Raw genomic sequence first — 19216 nt, forward strand, 5'->3', positions numbered from 1 at the left:
AGTGATGTTGCAGAAAGGAAGAGATTTGTGGTAAGTGAAGTATTAGTAGTAGTAGTAGTAGTAGTAGTAGTAGTAGTAGTAGTAGTAGTAGTAGTAGTTGTAGTAATAATAATAATAATAATAATAATAATAATAATAATAATAATAATAATAATAGTAATAATAAGTGAGTACGCAGATATATGATCATCCATTTGGTCTTTTGCAGTATCGCCTTCCGGGGCTCAACGCGACACAAGCAAAGGTCAAAGCGATATACGAAACAGGAGCTCAGTTTCCACGGTCTTCAACAACATCTGTGCATAGTAATAATCATGACGACGACTTAACGAGCTCTACTGGTTACTGAGAAGGGATCGCTACGTGCTGCTTTGTATTTCCATTTCCTCTCCTGCAGCGATCGAGTCAATTTGAAACGAGAATATTCAGCATTACAGGTCAGAGAATTTACATGAGTTATAGTTATACCTCACTGTTTGTATATTTTCTTCCTTTGCGTAAAGTCCTTGGTGTTTATAATCAGATCGAAGAGCAATAAGGAACCCAACTCTGGTTTCCTTTTTTCCTTTGCCACCGTGAGGAACTTACCTGGGGCCATACTCTTAATATTTCGGCGCCCAAGCTCACTCATTTGACAAGGCTTTCGTAGGAGTTGTGAGCATTTCCAGGGGTAGTTATATGATCCTGGTGGTAGTTTGACTCTTCTTCTGTACCATGAACCTAAAGAAACACTCATTAGAACCCGATTGATCTCCTTCTTGACCTTTGGAAATAGTTCTTATGAGTGGGGGAAGCGTCCACTATATTACCCTGGGGATATTGCACTTAGCACGTAGGGTTCTCAGTCACCAGAGGGCCAATATAACGAAGATGAACACCGAGGCCACGGGCAGCTATGGCTAAGCGAGTTTTGAGGCTTGTTTCTGAGGGGCTTTCCACGTCGGTCGGCCGGAGGGGTCATTGCATAATACGTCCCCAACTTTATCTTTTAACGGTGGCGGGAAAGTACGATGTCTGCGGCTGGTTGGGACGTGTGAGCTGTGTGGGATGAAGAACTGAGTCAGGTGTCACTTAATGCCACTTTACCGACGTGGTGGGACAGAGGGGTTCCCGGGTTCCCTCCCTCACCATTTACCTCATAACCTACGCCATTGTGACCATGGGGGCCGACCTCCATTCACCCGTCTGCCCGCCATTCACCCATTACGACCAGACAGATTATCATGCCTCTCTATTTATGGGCCACGATGCTATTTGCGTTCCCGCTTGATATGTTGTCTATGGCTAACACACACACACACACACAGTACATAGATGCGCACATAGCCATACATGCATACAGAGAGAGAGAGAGAGAGAGAGAGAGAGAGAGAGAGAGAGAGAGAGAGAGTGTCCCGTACCGAAAGCAAACAGAGATAAACCTTTACGAAACGTTTAAATATGAACGCGGATAAAACTTCCGCACTGAGTACTGGTGATATCCTTATATGGAGAGAGATAGAGAGAGAGAGAGAGAGAGAGAGAGAGAGAGAGAGAGAGAGAGAGAGAGAGAGAGAGAGACACACACACAAACACACACACACATACGAGTTACTCATGACACCGACGTCACTTCCTTTCTTTGCATACTAGGCGTTGACTGTTGACAGGAACGCGACGTACGATACGCCTACATAGATGCCTCTGAAACTTATACAATGTTAGCCACAACGAAAATATGACGGCATGCACTGCTTGTAACCTCTGGTGGTGAATAGGCTGAACGGAACATAACAATCAAGAGTCATCACTACAACAAGCATTGAACCACGCCACGACACCCCACGTACCCTCATCACTACCTCCAATCAACACCACGATAGGACCATATGAGTCACACAACACACCAAGGACGGTATTCCCAGACGCTCCCTTCTCCTGCAGCAACTAGTACCAAAGGGCGAAGAGAAGATTAGTCGGGTGTTCATGAGTGTTTCTTTAGTGGTCATGTTACAGAAGAAGGGTCAAACTACCACCAGGGTCATTAAACTACCCCTGGAAATGCTCTCCTACGAAAGCCTTGTCAAATATGTGTGTGCTTAGGCGCTGAAAGGTTTAATAATACGGATCTTTAGTAAGCACCTTCACAGAGGGTAATGCAGCAAGAAGAGGGACTGAAATTCTCCAGATTGCCACAACTAGCCTATCATCATGGGACTTCCCCCCCCACACCCCACACCCCCAACGTCCACCCAAGCTCTGTTCCTTGCTTGACCACCCTACCAGGCACGTATTTCCTCACCTACCACTGTTTATTATCCCTCGCCCCTACCCACTTTACCTCCCTACTACTACTACTACTACTACTACTCCCACGCCCGTCCACACCACCTTCAACTCTTCAAAATGCATCCGTTGTCGAATTCATGCCCGGAATGTTGATGAGTGTGCCTGCGGATATCCTGGCTGTAATGATTTCAGCGTCATATCTCGGAAGTGCGTATGTGTATTGGTAGTCCTTGTTATGTCTACCCGTTTCGGTATCAGCAAGCGAGGTAGCTATACACAGTGAACAGTTTACTGGCACGCGGATCTCGGCTCACGGCTCTGCGTCTGGTCCATGATCGTGGCCTCTGAGCTGCAGGAGGAGGAGGAGCAGGAGTATGAAGGGAAGGAGAAGCAGGAGTAGGACAGATGGGGGGGAGGAGGAGGAGGAGGAGAGAATATAATGAGGTGGCTGTTGGGTACATATATAGCTCTTTCATACCCACTAATAATAACTGTGATAATGATGGTAATAATAATAATGATAATAACAAGAAAATCGAAAAAGAAATCGAAGCAGAAGAAGAAGAAAGAAGAACTCCGTTTACTCTCACGAAATGGTAGAAAAACACGATCATAACTCGATCTAGGATGTAAAAATAAACTACTAAATTGAAACGGGAGACTGAGCAAGTAGGTATTAATTAAACTCTCTCTCTCTCTCTCTCTCTCTCTCTCTCTCTCCATATAACAGGATCCACTTCTATGACGCGGTTTGTATCTGAGAGGGCAAGTGCGGACGACAGCCTGACTCCACACCACTCACCACCTACGTAACGCGCTTTTTTATACCATGCCCCCGCCCCCCCCCCCTCCCATCCGCCACAAGGGAGACCTCTGTAAGTACACACACACGTACATAAACACATACGCACTCTATATACCCATCCCTCCCACACTTATTACACCTATACACCTTTCGACGTATTGTACCACTAAAGCATCGACTATCTCCCATATGACACCTCTTAATACACATACGCACTCTATTCATCTATCCCTCCCATACATTACACCAATACACCATTCTACGTATTGTATCACTGAAGCACTGACCGTCTTCTATATGACCCATGCCGTCCTGTTCACTAAATTCCCCACATTGACATTATTAAAGACAGATTTTGATACCTTCTCACACCGCCTTTGCTTCATTTCACCCCACGAACTGTCTATAATCTGGACTAATAACTTATTTTTTTCCATAGTGGCTCCAACACGTATATTCGCCCACTCCTTCCTCCACCAGGCTCTTCTCACATTTACCAGGACCCACAGAACCCTTCCCATGCACGCCTCATTCATATCCACCTCTCAGCTCTCATGCAGGTTTTCATTTGATTATTTACATATAGTGAACTACCGTAAGATAAACGTGAGTAACCCAAGTTCAGTGTCATGGGATATTTCTTCTGCTCCTGGTGTGTAATATGCAGCGAAACGTGCTAACAAACAAACTGTATTCCCTCCCAACAAATCCTTTTCAAAACGTCTATTCATTGAAAGATTGTCGCTGCATTGACCTGCGAACCATGGAGGTGCTGTGAACCATGGGGGGAGTGGAGGATGGAGAGGGAGGGCGGCGAGGACGGGGAAGGTGGGGTAGAGAGGCAGAGGGCGAGACGGGACGGCATTGAGATATGCGACGTGGGATGACGAAGGAGTGCGCTGTTATTGGGTTTGGGGACGGCGAAGTGCTGTCGTATTCCTTTATAAAATATCTGAGAGTGTATTCACCATTTCTTCGGTTCAGTCTGTGCGTTCTCGAGGATGTAAATCTATGAATGTCTTACATCAAAAACGCTGCGTCGAAATAAATAAAAAATCATCTGGCCCTTGTTGGACACTAGAGGTGCTATATTAGGACATCCTTCCCCTCCAACGTTTGCATCACCGAGTGGTCTTACTCACCCTCTTCACAAGTGTGTGGTGGCTGGTTTCCGATTCACTCACGTCAGGGTTAAATTATCACAATGATTTAGATTCAGGGTAATGCCTCGCTTTCGGTTGTGAAACAAGTAGTAAACATTGAGGGAGAGTCGAAACCTTGTGGGCCTGTATTCAAGCCTCTGCCATTTTTAAAACAATCGGAGCGCCTCACACAGCAAGTTTTAAGTCTTGAACCGCTATGAGTCACTGAAAGAAGCAAAGAAGGCTTCATGAATAGCGTTGTGTCTTGAGGCAATATTCTTAGAAGGTACCGACTCAGACACCAAGTATTTCCAAAGGCTAAAAGGGATATTAATCACATTCTAGTTAGTGTTGTTTTAAGTTCATGGAAATGCCAATGGAAATGCCGACAACTACCAAAGTCTTGAAATGTGTGCTTGGGCAGGTAAATGTTATAGATGACCCTTGTTTGCCTTATTGACAACTCAAAGCAGCTGACAAGGCTTAGGAGTCACTAAAATTAAAGGCCTTGTGCTCCACTGTGAATTGGTAAAGGTAGCGAAGAGATTCTGGGCATATTTATTAAAGTGCAACAATAAAAAAGAATCGAAATCTAGTTTGTAGTCGAGACTGGCGCTTGGGTTTATGAATAAGCAATCTGACACATGGGTATCGTCTGGCTCCCTGATTAAGCCAGAACCTAAACGATGCGGTAAGCGTTCCTTGGCGTAAACAGGCGAGGGGCAGTGCTTGTGTATAGCACTAAACAGTTTACTTCTAAAAATGTCTGGGGGGGGCATCTCCCTGCCTATACCGCTCACCTCTCCCTGGCCGGGTGAATGCTAATCCTTGCCCTCTACACCGACATCACGGGAGGAATAATTGTCTAACCTACTCAAGTGTAGTTACTTTGGTGCTCTCCAGTTCTATGAAAAAAAATGCCGACTTTGATATTATTGCAACGCCACCAATAATCAACAACAAAGCCACTATCAACTAATTCAAAATATTTTTGAGTATTTCTATCAGAGGTTTAGAAAAGAAAGGAGTTCCCATTATTATCTTTATACATACATAGTATATCATACAGCAACATCGATTTAATTTATCTCCGTTCTAGGCTCCCAGGCTCGTCTAAGCCGTGGTAACCTTGGTCTAAGTTGTGGCTCCTTTCGGGATGGTTCCCGCATTCTACTTGATGAAGTTTTTTGTGGTGTACAAAAAGTGTTCAAGAAGGGTCTCAAATATTATTGTGAAGCATGAGAGAGTGCATGCAGTAAAAAATATTACAACATATAAATGTACATCATCATCATTTTTATGCACTATGTACTGGTAACTTCACATTACATTAGTGAAAATATCTTTCTCTCTGAGCACAAAATTATCTTTGTCCACTTGTTTTGCTGCACAATTACCTGCACATCCCCATACCGAGGATTATTGAAACTATTTGTAAAATATAACAGCTAAATCAGCATCCCAAGGAACTGAAGGTGCTTAGCTATTATATATATATATATATATATATATATATATATATATATATATATATATATATATATATATATATATATATATATATATATATATATATATATATATATATATATATATATATATATATATATATATATATATATATATATATATATATATATATATATATATATATATATATATATAAACTTTAATGTGTTATATATTTGAAAAGGAAGCCTATATATTCGCATAATATATTTATCTTTTACATCCCACAATCAGAAACTTTGTAAATAGATTCAAGAAAAGCATTCCAAGAATAAACATGTATATGAGAAGAAAAAAAATAGGGAAAATAAGTGCCTTGGCAAATTTGCAAAGACACTATCCCCTTTAAAATAATAATTATAAAAATAAATAAGAAGAAGAAAAGAAGAATAACAATACAATAATAATAATAATAATAATAATAATAATAATAATAATAATAATTAGTACCAGTAATAACAGTAGTAGTAGAAATAATAATAATAATAATAATAATAATAATAATAATAATAATAATAATAATAATAATAATAATAATAATTAGTGCCAGTAATAACAATAATACAGGTAACTCTCGATTTATGCGAGTTTGGTTTACGCGTTTTTAAATAGCGCGGGGTCCAAAATCCAAATAAATGTTTAATTTACACGTTTTTTCCACTTATATGCGATATTTTATGGAGTGGCCACCATATGTCTCACGCAACTGGACTCACACAACGCCGCGGCCACACAGCTGAGCTCAGTTCTTCCCGTGCGCCACTCGAACAACAATACAGAACCCACGCTGCCATGCTACTCAACAATAGGGGTGGGCAGGTACCAGTACCAGTACCTGTACTAATGGTACCAGCTATATGGTACAGTACCGGTACCAGACTGCTCGGTACCGGTACCAATACTAGCCAGTCACTCATTGTGTCCCTCATTTTTTCCTCAGACGAGTGAGGCTGAGACTGAGTGCCTGAGTGGATATCTCGGTGATATGTATTCTCTCTCTCTCTCTCTCTCTCTCTCTCTCTCTCTCTCTCTCCACTGAATGAAGTGAATATTTATTTTTCGACAGAAACCTACCTCATGTTTGATTTACATTTTTTTTGATTTACGCGACCTCTTCAAGGACGCAATACTCGCGTAAATCGAGAGTTACCTGTAATAAGAATAACAATAATAATAATTAGTACTGGTACGAACAATAATAATAATAATAATATATATTTTTTTTTACAACAAAGGAGACAGCTCAAGGGCACAAAAAAAGGAAACAATAATAAAAAAAGCCCACTACTCACTGCTCCTATAAGAAGAATCAAAAGAGGTGGCCGAAAGAGAGGTCAATTTCGGGAGGAGAGGTGTCCTGATACCCTCCTCTTGAAAGAATTCAAGTTGTAGGCAGGAGGAAATACAGATTTACATAGAAAATCAGACCACACAGACCCCATGGTCCAGACTAGGTTAGAAGTGGAAAGGTGCTTTTGAATCTTCCTGTTAAGGATTGATTCAAAAGCTTTAGATAGACAGGAAAGTAAAGCTATAGGGCGGTAGTTTGAGGGATTGGAACGGTCACCCTTCTTAGGAACAGGCTGTACAAAGGCATACTTCCAGCAGGAAGGAAAGGTACCGTAGATGTTGATAGGCAGAGACGAAAGAGTTTGACCAGGCAGGGTGTCAGCACAGAAGCACAGTTTTTAAGGACAATAGGAGGTCCATAAGCCTTCTGAGAGTTGAGGCCAGAGAGGGCATAGAAGACATCATTCTTAAGAATCTTAATAACAGGCATGAAAGAGTCAGAGGGGGGATGAGTAGGAGGAATATGCCCAGAATCGTCCAGGGTGGAGTTCTTACAGAAAGTTTGAGCAAAGAGTTCAGCCTTAGAGATACATGAGACGGCAGTACTCCCGTCAGGGTTAAGGAAAGGAGGGAAAGAGGAAGAAGCAAAATTGGTGGAGATATTTTTGGCTAGGTGCCAGAAGTCACGGGAAGAATTAGAAGAAGCAAGGTGTTGACATTCTCTATTGATGAAAGAGGTTTTGGTAAGTCGGAGAACAGATTTGGCACGATTCCAGGCTGAAATGTAAAGTTCATGGTTAGAAGGAGTGCGAAGGCTCTGGAACCTTTTGTGAGCTGCCTCTCTATCTTTAATAGCACAAGAACAAGCATGATTAAACCAAGGCTTTTTAGCATGAGGAGTAGAGAAAGAACGTGGAATGTATGCCTCCATTCCAGAGACAATCACCTCTGTGATGCGCTGGGCACACAGAGAGGGATCTCTCTCCTGGAAGCAGTAATCATTTCACGGGAAATCGGAAAAGTACAACAACAACAACAACATAATAATAATAATAATAATAATGATAATGATAATAATAATAATAATAATAATAATAATAATAATAATAATAATAATAATAATAATAATAATAATAAAATACCTTACAGAACTAATAAAAATACATGTTATTATAACAACATAGATGAATAGGAAATTGATGAAAATGCTTCCCCTAAAGCAAAATAAACCACCAGTCAGTGACAATACCACTGAGACATTAGGCTTGGCTGGTATTTAGCAAGTCTCTCATTCTCACATTTGTTGAGTTGAGTTACCATTCCAAGTGTTGTTTTCATCATCATCTTCCCCATCATTCTGCAGGCGATGGATGTTCCCTTGTTGTCGGAAGCGTGCCTCACCGCGACTCCCATAAGCCCTGTTAAATAACTCAAGTGTCTGCAAGCACTTTGGAAATGTGTGTGTGTGTGTGTGTGTGTGTGTGTGTGTGTGTGTGTGTGTGTGTGTGTGTGTGTGTGTGTGTGTGTTAAAGGCAAGGAGGATACTTAATATACCTCAGTTGCCTGAAGTTCTTGCATTCTGCTGACTTTTTTTTTTTTTTTTTTTTTTAATTCATCTTGCATCTTCCAATTTTATCAGGGTTCTGCTTTCATTCTTTTGTATTCCTAGAACCAGCCACTTGCAAGACAGTCATACTCTACTGCTTAAAGGGTTCTGCATATTTAGAGGGAGGCTTACCTTAGTATTATTTGGTGAGAGCCTCTACCTCAGGGCATTCAGGGCATACTCTCCATATAAAGCCCCTGTCACATCATCACGACCAAGGACAGTGAACGCCCCAAAGCCTGAGTCGTAACGGTTTTGTCGCCAAATGACCCTGATTCTTGGCCAGTCACGAGTGCCAATACTGTCGGCAACTGCAACCCGACTGCATGCCGACCACGAGCCAATCCATCGCCGACTGACTGGCATATGGTCGCCAACTATGGCCGATTGTGCCACAAATTTAATCCCATCATCTGTCCACCACAGCATGGGGGAGGGGAGTTGACCTGAATCTCTTACTTGTGACCGAACGTATAAATTTTTCCTACCATCCCTTGTCTAATCCCGCCCTCTCATGTTTATCCGTTTTCCCTATGTAAAATGATTCTTGTACGAACATTCCTCACTGAAGATGGTAGCAGTGTCAACTGAAACTGTTTGGTAAATATACATCATTCATCTGCAGGAGTGGGTTTTATTCTCATCACTCACAGAGCACACCCCCTTCCTTTCCAGTGCTCCCCTAGTCTTCCAGTTTTCCACCATGGACCACAGCAGGGAACAACAGCCTGGGAACCTATTTGCCTCTGAGTTCCAGGCAACACATCTCACCCCACGATAGCAAGGAATTTTATTTATTCATTTATTTATTTATTTATTTTATTTATTTTTTTTTTTTCGGCAAACGCACAACACACCCAAACACACACCGGTTCGTTGCAGAGACTGCACGCCAACTGCCCGCCGTCATTGGGGACTGTGTGCAGACTATGGACCGATTTTTGAGTCTGACCACACCACAAATTTTTAGTGCATGCTCTAAAAATTCGGCGGAATGCAGGCGATTTTGGTTGCTGACCATGAAAAATGACCATTATGACTCAGGTTTTGGCACGTTTGCCGACCTTATTTGGGTAGGTGTGACGGGTTTAACTCACAATTGTCTAATATACTATCAATCTGAGAAATAACTAATTTATATCAATTAATATTACCAAAGTTCTTACTTACATTCCACTCATATTCACATAACTCATTCAAACCACCACAACTCTGTGACTCACGTTGTTGGTCGCTGCCGAGTGCTTGGTGGTGAGTCTTCCCGAGGTCTCTTGGGCTCCGGCTCCCCTGTCCTCTCTGGTGATTGCTCTCTCCTTCCAAGCAGATAGTGTTGTACCAGACCATACACGAAGGTGAGGGGTGATAACAATAGCCACAGCATGTCCCATATCCCTCCTCCAGCTGACACAACCCTCCCAGAGCTTGAAGGGGCACTCTGGCGAGAGGAAGGTTGAGGGATGCGATAAATATATTATATACATATGTATGCTTATACATATATATATATATATATATATATATATATATATATATATATATATATATATATATATATCTATATATATATATATATATATTTCACTAAACGACTGATTACTTATACAATCTTGAACTTTCCCTACCAGAAACACTCTCCCACTATCCTACAACTGGTTATTAGATCTGTCTGTGATTAGTGGAGCATTCATGTGGTTATGTCGCACAACTGTGGTTCAATCAAATGTCCATTATGTCTCAAAGTGGTAGTTCATCTTAGTCAATGTCTGCAGTTGAACATGTTAAAAAAAAATTCTGTGTTTCACTTCCTGCAAAGTGTTTGTGTTTGATCTGTCTCTCATTATGCTGTTACAGTAATAATAGCATGTAACCAAAGTAAATGTGAAGTCCAACGGTGTCCAGGGCAAAAGGCAAATGAATTTTAGTAATAATTATAATAATAATTTTATCATTTGATATAACTGTTGCAAGCAAATGTTCTTGAGTTTGTTGGAAAGTTCTTTCATGATTAAATGTTCATTGATTTTGAGTGGCTAGCAACCTAAACTCGTGCTCTGATGCTATCAGTATCCGATCAATCACTTTCCAATTTATTTTGCAGAATGGAACCTGTATAGTGAGGGATGCCTGTATGCAAAATTCAAGTCAATACCACAGTATTTATCATATGGTAAACTCTAATAATATCTTACGAAAGAAAAACTTTTGCAAAAAAACAAAAAAAAACAGGGTACACTGGAAGTGTCTGAGGACCACTTTCTTAATGCACAACTCACCGGCAAAATAACAAGTATGGCTGAGGGCACGAGTCCCAGGTCTCTGAGTGAAGTGCTGTTGTCACTGGCTGTGAAGGGTCTGTGCTGCACGGTGGAGGCCAGGGTGTAGTTGGGGAAAGGGAGAACCACATTCTGGTCTACGTAATGCCGCACCTCACTTAGGGGTGCCTCAGCAGGGAATTGGGATATGCTGGATGATCCATCAGGAAGACGGAACTTCAGTCTTGATATGTTGCTGTTGAGTAGAAGGATTGCCTTACTTTTTTATATCTATCTAAATAAATTAACTTTTTTTTCACTAGATATCCAACATTATGCATTAGGTATAAATTTTCCAAAGTACATTTGACATTTAGCCCTTAAGAATAAGCTACTCCACAAGTTCATGAATATGTATGGCAGATTGACATCACCCTCACATACCAACGTAACACTCATGGGAAGCAAGAATAGGCAAGGCTACAAGGCTATTATTAGAAAAGTATTTCTAAAGAAAAAAAAATATATGAGGCTACTATTTTTTTGACAAAATACATGGAGCTTCCCCCACCTTGATGAAGCAGGGGGTGATGGAGCGGCTGCACTCGCTGCTGGAGCTGGTGCTGGATTAGCTGGAGATGCCTCTCCCCTTAGGAGGGCTGCTCTGGCCTCTTTTTCAGCTCGGTCTGCTGCAATCTGTGCCCTGAGAGGAAGGTAGTTTGAAGTTTGCCAGATCACAAAACAATTTATTACCGCCCCAAATATATATATATATATATATATATATATATATATATATATATATATATATATATATATATATATATATATATATATATATATATATATATATATATATATATGATTATAGAGATTAACAATATGTAATGAATAAATTAAGAAAACAATTGTTTTCATTACTTCATTGGAATGATATACAGGAATAATAGAGTAAAATATGTAAATGCTCGAACAGGATCCAACCTCTGCATAAATTTTAAGAAAAAAAAAGCATTCCATAGAATGTTAAGTATGATGACGATGATATTAGCACTGAAGAAAAGAAACAAATACAGAATGCTGGGATGTGTTTGTTCCTTTTCTGTGAGTCACTTACTTCACCCTCTCTCTGGCTAGTCTGTCTTCTTCCTTGTCTTTCCTCCTTTCCCTGGCTGCTGCCCTTATCTCTTCTTGCTCCTGCTGCATCTTTTTCTTGGCCATTTCCTGGCCCATCTTTCTCCTGTCAATCTCCTTCTGCTTCTCTTCCTGGAATTATGAGATGACAAATTTGGCGACACTTTCAGTTTTCATCATATGCATATTATTTCTTTGGTAGTTACTTGAGAAAGAAGTATTATTCTGTTAAGACCTATATTTATATTCAAGAACACATGACTGAAATTTAAAATGCTGCATAGTTCTTACCTCAGCCTTTTCCCTTGCAGAGCTGTTCTGTTTTTCAGCTAACAGAACTTTTGCCCTCTCCACTTTATCCTCTAAAGAAGGACCAGAGGAATCTTCCTCACTATTATTTGTGCCTTTAAGAAAAAAAGATGAAAATTCTTACTTAAATTTATAACACTGAATGTCATCAATGGTGAAATGATCATTTATCATAAAGCTGAGCAGGAAAGTGCCTCTAAACTCAAGAAACACATACCCTGAGTTGAAATGTACAATTCATCTAACCAACAGAGTAATTCTATGATATTAATTTCCAAGTTCTGTCCTTTACTTCTTTATAAAGTATTACATACAAAAAGATGAATCATTACCACCAGAGGCCTCAGCAGCAGGAGTCTTCTGGTCTTCCAAGGGTTCTTCATGAGCAGCCTTTGCCCCCTCACTCTCTTGCTTGACTTCCTCACCACCAGCCTCTGAAGAGGATGATGAGGTGTGGGGTGATGCACAGGGCTCTGCTGTCTCTCCCTGACTTTTGCTGCTTCCTCCACCCCCTTCAGGAGCCTTAGAAGCTTCAGAGCCACTGGGAGAGGTTGAGCTGGTGTTTGCTGCCTTGCTCTGAGGTGACAAAGTTACTTATGAATGGCAGTCTCCTTCAAAGATCCAATAAAATAATGCAAGAGACTGAAAATCAACCTAAAATTTTTTGAGTCCTTCACTTTTGAGATTATCCACTAAAAATAAGTTTCACATAGCCACAATAAGTAACTCCTGACAAAACTAGGTCAGGGTCATGGCCAGAGCCTCAACCCCAACCTCTACTTTTTACTTTGACTCTGTTAGCCATGGGTAGGGATGCAAAACCCTAGAATATATGGTCCCTTGGACCACCCCACAGTTATTGTATTGATAATGCCAGAAAGTGTGATGCAAAGACCTTCTGATGGTCTCTCACCGGCTTGGCATTTTCCAGGAGCTTGGTGACCTTCTCCTTCAGGTTGTCTGCAGCGAGTGGTCCTCCAAGCACCTCCAGCGGCACCCCTGTCTCCCCACTTATAAAGAACAAAGAGGGCACCAACACCAAAGGATCTGACGGCAGACTGTTAAGGAACAAACCCTCAAATTTCTTATTATCTCTACAATAAACAGGTAGCCTCACCTGGCATGCTTATTTACCTATGTGAGAGAAACTTTGATAAATCCCATGAAGTGCATTCCAGTTTTTTCCCCATGTGCTCAATTATTTACACCTTTATGTATTCTGAAAAGGGAGAGCACTATAGGATGTGTGACTTGTCATTATATACAAATGTGACTTCACTATGTATATTACTATAGTATAACAAAAGTATGAGAATAAGCATAGTTCACATATAAAAGGATACATATTTGTGAAAACTGTTTGGTGTCCTCGGTTCCATTTTCCAGCCTTATTGCAACAAAACGTCCGCTATCCATGGCTTCCACAACATCCCTTTGAGACAATACATCGTCTGTGGTCTTGGAGGCTTCTGAGGAGTCTGCAGTAAGAAAAATTAATATTAACATGCACTTAACATATATATTTTTCTACATTTAACCTCAAAGCAATTAATTTCATACATAAGAAACCAAAAAAAGTCAAACATTTACTAGATCACAGAATAGCAGAAGAGGGCAACTAATACTATATAAGCTAAGTTATTGTAGCATGACCTGAATATTGCTGCTACTCATGACTACACTTCCTCCTGGTCAATGCGTCAACAACTCACCTCTGACGTACACAACAAATATAGCCTTCCTGTTCTTGGCTGCCGCAATGGCCTCAGGGATGGAGCCTTCAAACCAGTTCATTGCTGTACTATGTGTTCTGTGGAGATGATACAGTCCTGGGTGAGATACTTTTGACAGCGTAATCATGAAAAACAATAGGTAGAATTTCAAAAGTACACCCACTGGGCCACCGACCACCTATGACAATAACCAATGGCATAATGCACAGTGCATCACATATTCTATCATAAGTAACTGAAGCTAACCAAACTAAATCCAACCAAATTGAACCTGACTTGACCTAACTGAACTTAATCTAACCTAACAATGGTCCCAGCACATAGGGGCTTGGGAGTGTGAAGAAATGTTACAGTGGCCACATTTGGCGACACCTACCAAGTCAGTATGATCTACTGCCTCAAGGTCAATAATGAACTTTGAAAGAAATACTGACAAAGCATGAATCTGGCAGGAACAAAGGTACATTTACATAGCTTATCAGTGCTACTTGGTACAGATCACAGACTCAAGGTGTCTCATCAGTTTACTTTAACCCATTGACTGCAGATTTCCTACAAGAAAACCAACCCACAGGAATGGAACAAAGAGTGGCTACTACAATGCAATGAAGAAAAATATAAAGTCATGCACCTTGGGAGGGGATATCCAGGATACCATTACCACATGGGAAACACTCCACTATCCACTGGGAGTATATGTTACCAAACTACCAGTAAAACCCAAATCCATGCCAATCGCAGCAGGCGGGTAAATTGAGTGCAGAACACAAATTTTTAGCAAGAGTTATAACCCTTTGGCATTCCCTTCCGGATGAGGTAATGGGAACAAACACACTTGCCAGCTTCACATCCGCCCTACACACTCACTTATCTGATGTGCATTTTGATTTTCACGACTGAACACAAACAAGTACACTGCTTATGGCACACCCTTCCAGCCCATAGAATACCGTAGCTTTCCCATTATGATTTATCAACTCATGGGCTCAAATTTTCCTACTATATATATACATTTTCTTGTCATCCTACAGAGAAGGAATGGGCCAACCAGATGAGTCAGGCACAACACAGTATATATTATGAGAGGTGTGTCAGGCACAACACACAGAATTACGAATAGTGCACAATTTTCCTCCTATCCTAAGGGCCTTCATTTTTGGTGTCCACTTGTTGGCCATGATAAAAGCCTGAATAGAGGACTTCCTATACCCTAGGAGTAGTAAGTAAGCTGTAATAGAGTAATAGTAATAGTAATTGTAGGAGTAATAGAGTAATAATAAGAGTAGTATAGTAAGAGAAATAGTAAGAGTAATAGTAATAGAATAATAGTAATAGGGTAATAGTAATAGAGTAATAGTAACACCTTCTTTCAGCACAAGAATATCCATCGATACACGTGGAGGAGGGGAGAAGATAATGAGCAAAAAGGATTGATTGATTATGTGGCAGTAGATGAAAGGCTTAGAAAAGAAATTTGTGATGCGAAGGTAGTAAGAGGAATGTTCGATGGCTCTGACCATCTTGCAGTGCTGGCAAAGTTAAAGCTGAAAGAAAAGTGGGTGTTTGAAAAGAAAGGTGAAGTAAAAAAGGAAATACTGAAGATAGAAAAGTTACAGGAAAAGGAAATAAAAGATGAGTATAACCATGAAATGGCAGAGGCCTTAAGTGAAAAATGGGAAAGTGTAAAAGATAATACAAATATTGAAAAAGTTTTTGGAACATTTAAAGAAATAATGGTAACTACAACAAAAAAAGTGTTAGGGATGAAAGTGGTGAGAGATGGAAAAAGAAAAGGAAATTCATGGTGGACAGAAGAGATAAGGAGGATAGTAAAAGAGACAAGGGAACTTTTTAAGAAAACTCAAGAAAGAAATGTGACTGAACAAGTAAAAAGGGAAAGGAAAAAGAAATATAGAGAATGCAAAATGAAATTAAAACAAGCAATAAAAGAAAGTAAGAAGAGAGTTGATGAAGACTTTAGAAAAAGACTAAGTGAAAAATATAAAGGGAACAGGAAATCATATTGGAAAGAAGTAAAAAACAAAAGAAATGCAGAAAATATCTCCTCAAGTAAAATAAATGAAGTTATGGATGAGAATGGAAAGATGTTGAAAGACGGGGAAGCTGTGAAAGAGAGATGGAGAGAATATTTAAAAAACTTAATGAATTTTGAGGATGGACGTCCAGCAGCTGTAACAGCAGCAGTTTTGAGTAGAGGTAGAGGAGGAGTATATAAAGAAAGAAGTATAACATACGAAGAAGTAAATCAGGCAATAAAAAGATTAAAAAATGGAAAGGCAGCAGGAATTGATGGAATCACAGCAGAAATGTTGAAGTGTGGAGGAGATGTAGTTGTTGAATGGATGGTCATGATAGTATGTGAAGTAGCATGGGAAGGGGGGGGGGGGGGGTGCCAGCAGACTGGACGAAAGCCATCATTGTCCCAGTTTACAAGGGGAAGGGCAGGAGAGGGGAATGTGGGAGCTATAGAGGTACCTATAAGTCTCCTGAGTATACCTGGAAAGGTATAAGGAAAAGTCATAATAGAGAGGGTGCAAAAACTTACAGAAGAGAAAATCAGTGAAGAACAAGGAGGCTTCAGGAATGGAAGGGGATGTGTGGATCAGATATTTGCCTTCAGGATGGTAGTAGAAAAAATATTAGCAAAAGGAAAGAAACTATACGCTGCCTTCATGGATTTGGAAAAAGCTTATGACAGAGTTGATTGGATTGCATTGTGGGATGTTTTAAAGATTTATGGTGTGGGAGGAAAACTGCTTAGTGCAATAAAGTCTTTCTATGAGGATGCATCTGCAAGTGAACGTTTTGAGATAAAAGTGGGCTTAAGACAAGGGTGCGTCATGTCACCATGGTTATTCAATATTTATATGGATGGTGTTATTAGAGAAATTAAGAGCAAAGTTGGAGAAGTTGGAGTAAGACTGTTCGATGAGGGAAGGAAGTGGGTACTGAATTCGTTACTGTTTGCTGATGACATGGTGCTCATTGCAGAAAATGAAAGTGACCTACAAAATTTGGTCAGTGTTTTTGATAGTGTCTGTAATAGGAGAAAGCTGAAAGTAAACGTCAACAAAAGTAAAGTGACGGTTTGTGAGCGAAGTACAAGTGAGGTTGTAGATTTTGTATGCCCATACAGAGTGGGAATTGAATGTGAAAAAGAATGCAAAATAATTTTGAATGGTGAAGAAATGGAGGAGGTCAATGAGTTTAAGTACCTTGGATCAGTTATGTGTAAGCATGGTGGTATGAAGGGAGATATAAGAGAAAGGGCATTGCAAGGAAGAAGGGTGGTAGGGTCTTTGGGACAAATCATGAATGGCAGAAGTGTGAGCATGGAGGTAAAGAGGAATTTGAGAAATGCAATAATAGTACCAACCCTCACATATGCAAGTGAAACGTGGGCCTGGAATGAAAGTCAGAGGTCTAGAGTGCAGGCAGTGGAAATGAGTTATCTAAGGAGTGCTTGTGGTGTGAGTAGAATGGATGGAATGAGTAATGAAAGTGTGTATGAGCATTTTGGAATGTGTCACAGGGGTGAAGGGAAGAAGTGTGGAGTGGTGGAAGAAGTGAAGTGACAGACTTTAAAGTGGTTTGGCCACATGGAGCGAATGGAGGAGAGTAAGATGACCAGAAGGGTGTATATGAGTGAGATAGAGGGAGGGAATGCTAGAGGAAGACCTCCAGTGAAATGGAGGGATAGGGTGCAAGAGTACGTTAGGGAGAGGGGGGAAAGATCTTTGAGAAACTTTGAGCAGGCAAGGAGTGTCTGGATAGAGAAAGTTGGAAGCTCTTCTGCCATGGCCATCCCCTGGTGGGAGCTCCTAGGAGCAGGCGTCGATGAAATGATGATGAGTAATAGTAATAGGGTAATAGTAACAGGGTAATAGTAATGAGTAATAGTAAGAGTAATAGTAATAGTAACAGGGTAATACTAATAGAGTATATAGTAATATAGTAATAGTAATAGAGTTACAGTAATAGAGTAACAGTAATAGAGTAATAATAACAGGGTAATATTAATAGTCATCAACGTGAAGTCTTGGTCTCCTGTAATGTCAAGCTGCTGATGGTCTGTCTTCCGCGGTGTTTTTGGCCCTGTTACCATGGCGATGAGTGAGACCTCTGCCATTACCCGCTGATTAGAGGAGCCTGCAGACCCAACGTGTCCCTCGGGTGAATGTGTGCCTCAAAACACCTGAAATATTAACACACCTTCCAGAGAGCGAATATTTCACCCGGAATACTCTGGCCAACACACACTGGGCGCTTCCTCTCCGGCTCCTGAGTGAACAATGACACAGCGACATTTAACATTTAACATTTTACAAAGCTTTCTTATAGGAGTTGTAGGCATTTTCTGTGGTAGTTTTACCATTAACTTAGAACACACATATAACAAGGCTTTTCTTAAGAGTTATGGGCATTTACAGGGGTAGTTTTATCATTAACCTAAGAAACACACATATAACAAGGTTTTTCTTAGGAGTTGTGAGCATTTACAGGGGTAGTTTTATCATTAACCTAAGAAACACACATATAAAAAGGTTTTTCTTAAGAGTTGTGAGCATTTACAGGGGTAGTTTTATCATTAACCTAAGAAACACACATTTGGCAAGGCTTTCTTAGGAGTTGTGGGCATTTACAGGGGTAGTTTTATCATTAACCTAAGAAACACACATATAACAAGGCTTTAATTTCTTAAGAGTTGTGGGCATTTACAGGGGTAGTTTTATCATTAACCTAAGAAACACACATATAACAAGGCTTTTCTTAAGAGTTGTGGGCATTTACGAGGGTACGTAGTTTTATCAGGAGTTGTAAGCATTTCCAAGAGTAGTTTTATCATTAACCTAAGAAACACACATATAACAAGGTTTTTCCTAGGAGTTGTAGGCATTTCCAGGAGTTGTTTTATCATTAACCTGAGAAACACACATTTGACAAGTCTTTCTTAGGAGCTGTGAGCATTTCCAGGGGTAGTTTTATCATTAACCTAGGAGACACACATATAACAAGGCTTTTCCTAGGAGTTGTAGGCATTTCCAGGGGTAGTTTTATCATTAATCTAAGAAACGCACATTTGACAATGCTTTCTTAGGAGTTGTAGGCATTTCCAGGCGTAGTTTTATGACCCTCTCTGGTAGTAT

At 40.3% G+C, this 19216-nt stretch overlaps 1 protein-coding gene across 2 annotated transcripts; it reads right to left on the reverse strand.

The window, feature by feature from the left end:
- Positions 1-5243: 5243 nt before the first annotated feature.
- On the reverse strand, positions 5244-18371 carry LOC127000418 (UBX domain-containing protein 4-like). Of its 2 annotated transcripts, none has more exons than XM_050864127.1 (11): positions 18282-18371; positions 14028-14125; positions 13659-13793; positions 13229-13362; positions 12648-12891; positions 12298-12410; positions 11990-12138; positions 11444-11575; positions 10894-11128; positions 9844-10055; positions 5244-8432 (listed from the first exon to the last, which is right to left on the reverse strand). In XM_050864127.1, exons 2-11 carry the CDS (start codon positions 14107-14109, stop codon positions 8309-8311), a joined length of 1560 nt encoding a protein of 519 aa, XP_050720084.1. In that variant the 5' UTR covers positions 14110-14125; positions 18282-18371; the 3' UTR covers positions 5244-8308. The 2 variants fall into 2 exon arrangements, with proteins under 2 accessions (XP_050720084.1, XP_050720085.1); XM_050864128.1 differs by having other exon boundaries at positions 18202-18360.
- Between the last annotated feature and the right edge of the window lie 845 nt (positions 18372-19216).

Source organism: Eriocheir sinensis, chromosome 18 (assembly GCF_024679095.1).
Source record: "Eriocheir sinensis breed Jianghai 21 chromosome 18, ASM2467909v1, whole genome shotgun sequence".
In the NCBI taxonomy this organism is placed as follows: Eukaryota; Metazoa; Arthropoda; class Malacostraca; order Decapoda; family Varunidae; genus Eriocheir; species Eriocheir sinensis.

What these genes read in the sequence shown, in the direction of transcription:
- LOC127000418 (XM_050864127.1), bottom strand. Translation starts at nt 14,109, where the DNA reads ATGAACTGGTTTGAAGGCTCCATCCCTGAGGCCATTGCGGCAGCCAAG. An exon ending in TCCTGGAAAATGCCAAGCCG is followed by an intron (nt 12,892 to 13,228) that starts GTGAGAGACCAT and finishes TTGTCACCTCAG; the next exon opens with AGCAAGGCAGCAAACACCAG. An exon ending in TGCTGCTGAGGCCTCTGGTG is followed by an intron (nt 12,411 to 12,647) that starts GTAATGATTCAT and finishes TTTTTCTTAAAG; the next exon opens with GCACAAATAATAGTGAGGAA.